General features: G+C 43.0%; 1 protein-coding gene across 1 annotated transcript; it reads left to right on the top strand.

The window, feature by feature from the left end:
• Positions 1-749: 749 nt before the first annotated feature.
• Positions 750-3,497, top strand: LOC126976573 (uncharacterized). The gene is made up of 2 exons (XM_050824961.1): positions 750-1,359; positions 2,808-3,497. Exons 1-2 carry the CDS (start codon positions 998-1,000, stop codon positions 3,478-3,480), a joined length of 1,035 nt encoding a protein of 344 aa, XP_050680918.1. The 5' UTR covers positions 750-997; the 3' UTR covers positions 3,481-3,497.
• The last annotated feature ends 3,477 nt before the right edge of the window (positions 3,498-6,974 follow it).

Raw genomic sequence — 6,974 nt, 5'->3', positions numbered from 1 at the left:
GATTAACCCAGGCCAATTCGGCTTTATGCCACAGCGGAGCACTGAAGATGCCCTCTTTGCCTTGATCGAGCACATCAGAGCTGAGGTCAAGGCAAAGAGGGTAGTATTGATGGTGTCTCTAGACATAGAGGGGGCATTCGACAGCGCCTGGTGGCCAGCTATTAAACATCAGCTGGCCGCCAGGAAATGCCCCCGAAATCTGTACTCCACCGTGTGCAGTTACCTCAATGACCGCGAGGTCCTTATTCGATACGCGGGCGCCGAGTGCGTGAGGCCCACGACCAAAGGGTGCGTTCAGGGATCGATTGGGGGGCCCATATTCTGGAACCTCCTGATCGATCCATTGCTGGGCGCCCTCGAGGAAGAGGGCCTACGCGTGCAAGCCTTCGCCGACGACGTAGTGCTCGTCTTCTCGGGCTCCTCTCCGGAGACTATCGCGCGGACCGCTAGCTCCGTCCTCCGTCGGGTCTACGACTGGGGCTTGGACAACAAGCTGCGATTTGCTCCACACAAGACCAACGCCATGGTGATTACCAAGAAACTGAAAGTAACACCTATTCAGATCACCATGGGCGGCGAAAGTATAAAGATGGTCACAGAAACCAAGATCCTGGGTCTTATTATTGACCACAGGTTGTCTTTTAAGCCGCACGTCGCTGACGTTTGCCGAAAGGCAACGGCCATTTATGGCCAATTGTCAAGGGCGGCTAAGACATCCTGGGGTCTGAACCCAGAGGTGGTCAGGACCATCTACATCGCCGCTGTGGAGCCAATCGTACTTTACGCTTCAAGCGTCTGGGTCCCAGCCGTAGATCAAGTCGGAGTGCGGAAGTTGCTGGACGCAGTTCAGCGAGGGTTCGCGCGGAAGATCAGCCGGGCCTACAAAACTGCCAGTTTGAGTGCGGCGCTGATCCTGTCAGGTATCTTGCCACTCGACCTGAGGGTCCGAGAGGCAGCAGAATTGTACCGATATAAAAGGGGTGAGGACATTGATGGTATGGCAGACAGGAAGGCTGAACAGCGGGTTAGCTTCCTGGATGCTCCCCATCCAGCCCTCGCTCCTGAGGTAGAGTTCTGTTGTCTCGAGGATACACAGGCCGAAACCGACGCGGTAGAGGTGCAGGATGACCCAAGAGAGGGAGAGGGTTACCTGCAAGTCTACACCGATGGAAGCAAGATACAGGGCAGGGTTGGAGCCGGAATATCATACAGGCGGCGAGGCTTGGAAGTCAGAGCAAGAAAACTCAAATTGGAGAATTATTGCTCTGTCTTCCAAGCCGAAATGTGCGCAATTTCGAAGGCTATCGAGGACATCTTGAAGATGCCCGACATGAAGGTCGAGATCCTTAGTGACTCCAGGTCGTCGCTGGAGCTGCTAAGGGATCGATCATCATTTAACCCGATAGCCTTCAAAATTAAAAACCTCATCCGGCGGGCCCGAAATATGGGTAAAACCATTCGGTTTCGCTGGGTTCGGGCGCATGTAGGCATTGAGGGGAATGAGAGGGCTGACCACTTGGCGAAGGATGCGGCGCTCCATTCGAAATTGAGGGCTGCATACGATGGAGTACCGATTTCAACTCTTCGTCGCATGCTTAGAGCCAAGACCCTCGAGGTCTGGCAGGAGCGCTACACCGCGGGTCAAACCGCGAGTGTTACGAAGGCGTTTCTGCCGGACGTCGCGGTGTCTTATAAGCTGGTCAGGGAGGAGCCTTTCTCCGCGTTGATGGCTCAGGTGATAACAGGCCATGGCGGGTTCTCAGCGTATCTCCACCGGTTCGGCCTGAAGGATAGCCCGGTGTGCATATGCGACGATCGTACAGATGAAAGCGCATTGCACCTGGTGCTCGAGTGCCCAAGGTTCGGCCGGTGGAGATGCGATCTTGAGACTGTAAGTGGAATGGCTGTCGTGGAGGTCAACCTTCCAACCTTTGTTGCAAAGCCATGGAGGACGGAATTTGAAAGATTCTGCCGAAGAATCCTCGCTGATGTTCTGCCGCGGAACGGTAGCACTTTTAAATTCTAAAATCATAATAATATGTACATAGTTCAAAAAGTAGAAATAAGAAATGAATAATTTTTTGAAAATTTTATAATATAGTTCCTTAGGTTATTAATCAAATTGTTTTAAGTACACTGTAGTTATCTAATGTATAGAAAGGTTCCCTATAATCAATTATAGGGACCTTATACAACCAGTAGAATATAAGATTGTGTGCCTAGTTTTAAGTAGCAGATAAGTACATAATATTATGTTAATAAATGGTAAAAAAAAAAAAAAAAAAAAAAAAAAAAAAAAAAAAAAAAAAAAAAAAATGTTAATGTAAGTATAAGACCTATAAAAATGTAACACCAAATTCCGGTTAGATTAAGTAAAATAATGTGGATTAAGTAACTAAAAATGTATTAAGTAATAAAAAATGTAGAATTAGTGTGATTAGTCGTAGGTGAAAAAAACTGTAATACGTTCTAAATAAATGATACGCCACCCCCAAACCCTGCAGCTCAATGGCAGGGAGGAAGTAGACTTAGCTAGCTCCTCGGCCCTGGGACGAAAGTTGCCAGGGATGTAGGCCACTAGTTAAAACAAAAAAAAAAAAAAAAACCTAACCTAACCTAACCTAACCTAACCTAACCTAACCTAACCGCATCTCATACAGGCGGCGAGGCTTGGAAGTCAGAGCAAGAAAACTCAAATTGGAGAATTTTTGCTCTGTCTTCCAAGCCGAAATGTGCGCAATTTCGAAAGCTATCGAGGACATCTTGAAGATGCCCGACATGAAGGTCGAGATCCTTAGTGACTCCAGGTCGTCGCTGGAGCTGCTAAGGGATCGATCTTCGTTCCACCCGATAGCCTTCGAAATTAAAAACTTGATCCGGCGGGCTCGAGAAATGGGTAAAACCATTCGGTTCCGCTGGGTTCGGGCGCATGTAGGTATTGAGGGGAACGAGAGGGCTGATCACTTGGCGAAGGACGCGGCGCTCCATTCGAAATTGAGGGCTGCATACGATGGAGTACCGATTTCTACTCTCCGCCGCAAAATTAGAGCCAAGACCCTCGACGTCTGGCAGGAGCGGTACACCGCGGGTCAAACCGCAAGTGTCACAAAGGCGTTTCTGCCGGACGTCGCGGCGTCTTACAAGCTGGTTAGGGAGGAGCCCTTCTCCGCATTGATGGCCCAGGTTATAACGGGCCACGGCGGCTTCGCGGCGTATCTCCACCGGTTCGGACTAAGGGATAGCCCAGTGTGCATTTGCGATGGTCAAACTGACGAAAGCGCAATGCACCTGGTGCTCGAATGCCCCAGGTTCGGCCGGTGGAGATGCGACCTAGAGGTGGAAAGCGGGGTGGCCGTTGCTGAGGCAAACCTCCCAGTTTTTGTCGAAAAGCCATTGAGGAAGTCCTTTGAAAGCTTCTGTTTAAAGATTCTGTCTGACGTGCTGCCGCGGAATGGCAGCAACACAAAATTTAAAACTTAATAGCTTAAGAATTGTAAATAATACGTGTCTCTTTAATCATAAAATATATTAGTTTAAAAATGTGTTGTAAACTTAATTAGAAAACTAAGTTATGGAAATTAAAATTAAATTTTATTGTAAATAATGTACAGAAAGGTTCCCTATATTAAGTATAGGGACCTTGATACAACACAGCGACTCTCTATAAAAATGTATGTGGACTTAGTTTAAGATAGATTGTAATAATAAATAATTAGTTGATTTGAGTAGGTTAATTGTAATTTTGCAGTAATTTGTAGTTAATAATAAAAATTGTGTATTTAGTCTTAGGTGTAAGGTAGTTGGGTGTAATTATATATAGTTCTTTACTTTTAAATAAAGCATAACCCACCTCCAAACCCTGCCGATCAATGGTAGGGAGGAAGTAGCCGTAGTAGCTCCTCGGCCCTGGGACGCGAGTTGCCAGGGAGGTAGGCCACTAGTTCGAAAAAAAAAAAAAAAAAAAAAAAAAAAAAAAAAAAAAAAAAAAAAAAAAAAAAACCTAACCTAACCTAACCTAACCTAACCTAACCTAACCTAACCCAGTTCCGCTGACGCCCCCTGAAGCTAGAACACACGTCCGTAGTTGCTCCGCATTCAAAGTGTTGAAAAAGTTCATAACGAAAATTCAAAGTGTGGTAAATTTTTCGCATACATAGGTGTACCATATATCAAAAGACGCAGAAAAGTGAGCTCTACACGGTTATTTAAATATTTTTAAAATCGGACAAAATTTGGAAGTACAGTGGGTGAAAAAGTGCAAAATTCAAAATTTTTAAATTTCAAAAAATTACGCTGCCGAAACCAGATCGGTAACATATACTTTTAAAAGTGGATTTGGAAGCGCTTCATTGAGATCTACATTGCTGATACCAAATTGGATTTTTATCGCTGAAAACCGAAGTAATATCAGCAAAAAAACAACTTCCACGTGGCCACGAGGTCATAGATCCACGTGTGCTAGATCGCTTCGGGTGACATCAAAAGGCGCGTCATTTGAAGAGAAGACACCAGCAATTTAGAAAAACAAAATCGCACCAGTAGTTTTTAAGTTATTAAATTTTAAAATTTTGGCAAATTTTCAAAAATTCATAACTCAGCAATACGATCGGCAACACCACTTTTTTAAAATTGCTTTATATAGATATTAATAAATTTAATACATATTCCAAATTTCAAAATTTTCTTTTTAAAAATAAAAAAGTTATGAATTTTTGAAATTTTGGGGTGAACACGAGGGGGTAGTTTCCCCTATAGCAGACACTTGGTTTGAATGTCATTAATTAAGTAAAAATAGTATTACTCGGTGTAAATATTTTCGGAATTTTTCATTGCGTTTTTGTATTTTTAAAATAATTTATTGTGTCAAAACTAAGGTTTTTTCAAAATTAAAAATCAGGGGGTAGAATTAAAAATCGTTCGTTCAAAAATTTTGAATCTCCTTAAAATTTCCTATAAAATAAGCCCAAACACGGACAATTTTGGAGTATTAATACAGAAGTTACTCAAAACCAGTTACTTGGTCGGCCATATTGGCCGCCATATTGGAAATTGAAAAATCGAAATATCTCGGCTCTCCGTGGTCGTACGGAACCGGGATTTTTTATAGTAATATTCCCCCCTTTAAATCTATATATCTAGGTTGTTTTTGACACAAAAAATTTGACAGCTCTACAAAGTAGAGTCAACATCATAGACACATAGAGCTAATCGAGCCGAGCTCGGGGAATTGTCGCACGGCCCTGTGCGGTGCCTGGAACGTGAGTTACAACCTATCTTGACTTATGGCCGCCATCTTGGCCGCCATATTGGATTATTAAAAGACGCGATATCTCGGCTTCCAGGTATCGTAGCGGGACGCGGTTTTCACCGTTGGACTTGGCATCGAATACTCTATATTTTAAGGGTATTAAATCGTCATATTATTATATTTGATTTCAAATAGCAGATTTGGAGATTTGTCTCAAGTTGTTATTATTATTGGTGTCTTATTGGGCTTCTTAATCACATATGACTATTGACATACTAGACAAACTCAGTATTTTATACCCATATTACTTATATTTATATATACTTTTAGTAACTCTCTCTTGACTGACTCAGTATACAGTATCTTTTGATCTTTATACTTAGACAATAAGACAGGTTTAATTCTAAACCAAGACAACAATTTTATAATATAACATTTACATTGACTGTAATCGCGACAAATAGCTGCAAGACTCTACAACTTATACAAACTGTGGCTATTTGTTGACTTGAATTGACGACTACCTCCAACGACACATATACAAAATGATCCGTACACCGGGAAAAACAAGGGAATCACTAGAAATAACCTCACCTAATGCCCCAACCGCATCGCAGAACTCGCTTTCGCCACCAAAGACTTCTCAAGTGAGAAAAAGCATTGGTGACTGGGAGACTAGACCCTTCGTATGTCAGGGTTCTTCCAAAATTACAGCGCCCCAAACCGTCCCAGAAGTTAAAACTACCACTAGTAAAATAAAATCCACTACACCAACGGCTGAAATAAAAAGACTGCAAAAACCTCAGTATAAAAACAAAACAGCCGAGGCTAAGGCTTACTTATCAAAAGCCAAATTGCACTTAAACAATAGTCGCAATTTAAAAAGTGAGATTAAGGCCGAAGTTACAGACGCCATAGAAAAGTTATATCTTATGGTAAAAGAACTCGAAGGGAAACTGGAATCACGAGAAACTCCAAAGAGCGACGAGACATCCAAGACTGAGAGATTGGAACAACATAGTATGCAGATATTGCAAGAAATTAGGGAAAACAGGAAACAAATTGAAAAGCTTACAGAAATTGTTATAGAAAAACGCGAAATACAAGAAGCATCTAATACTTATGCAAGCGTTACTGCTGCTGGGATCGCCAAACTTCACTCACCCAGAAAAACACTTCACTCAGTCGTGGTTACCTCAAAGGACGAGGGAGAAACCGGTGACCAGGTTCTCGATAGAGTTAGGAAAGCAGTAGATGCCAAGGAGGGTTGGGTCAGGGTTGAAAAAGTAAGAAAAGCCAAAGACAGAAAAATTATATTGGGTTTCAAAACAAAAGAGGAAAGAAAGAAAGTAAGAGACAGATTGGAAAGTAAAGGGATAAATCTCACAGTTGAAGAGGTAAAAAATAAGGACCCGCTTCTGATCCTCAAAGGCGTCCTAATGGCCAATACCGACGATGACGTCCTCAAAGCTATTAGGAACCAAAACCATCGCCTGTTCAAGGACCTAGGCGAGGACGAAGACAGGGTAGATATAAAGTATTCCCGTAAGGCAAGAAATCCTTATACTCGCCACATTGTAATAAGTGTCTCGCCGACCATCTGGCAAAGGGCAACTGAAAGCGGTTATCTGCATATAGATCTCCAAAGAATACGGGTAGAAGATCAAACCCCACTCATTCAATGTACGCGGTGCCTAGGGTACGGCCACAGCAAGCGGCACTGTAA

The sequence above is a fragment of the Leptidea sinapis genome, chromosome 41 (genome assembly GCF_905404315.1).
Source record: "Leptidea sinapis chromosome 41, ilLepSina1.1, whole genome shotgun sequence".
In the NCBI taxonomy this organism is placed as follows: Eukaryota; Metazoa; Arthropoda; class Insecta; order Lepidoptera; family Pieridae; genus Leptidea; species Leptidea sinapis.
This window is presented reverse-complemented; position numbering and strand designations above follow the sequence as displayed.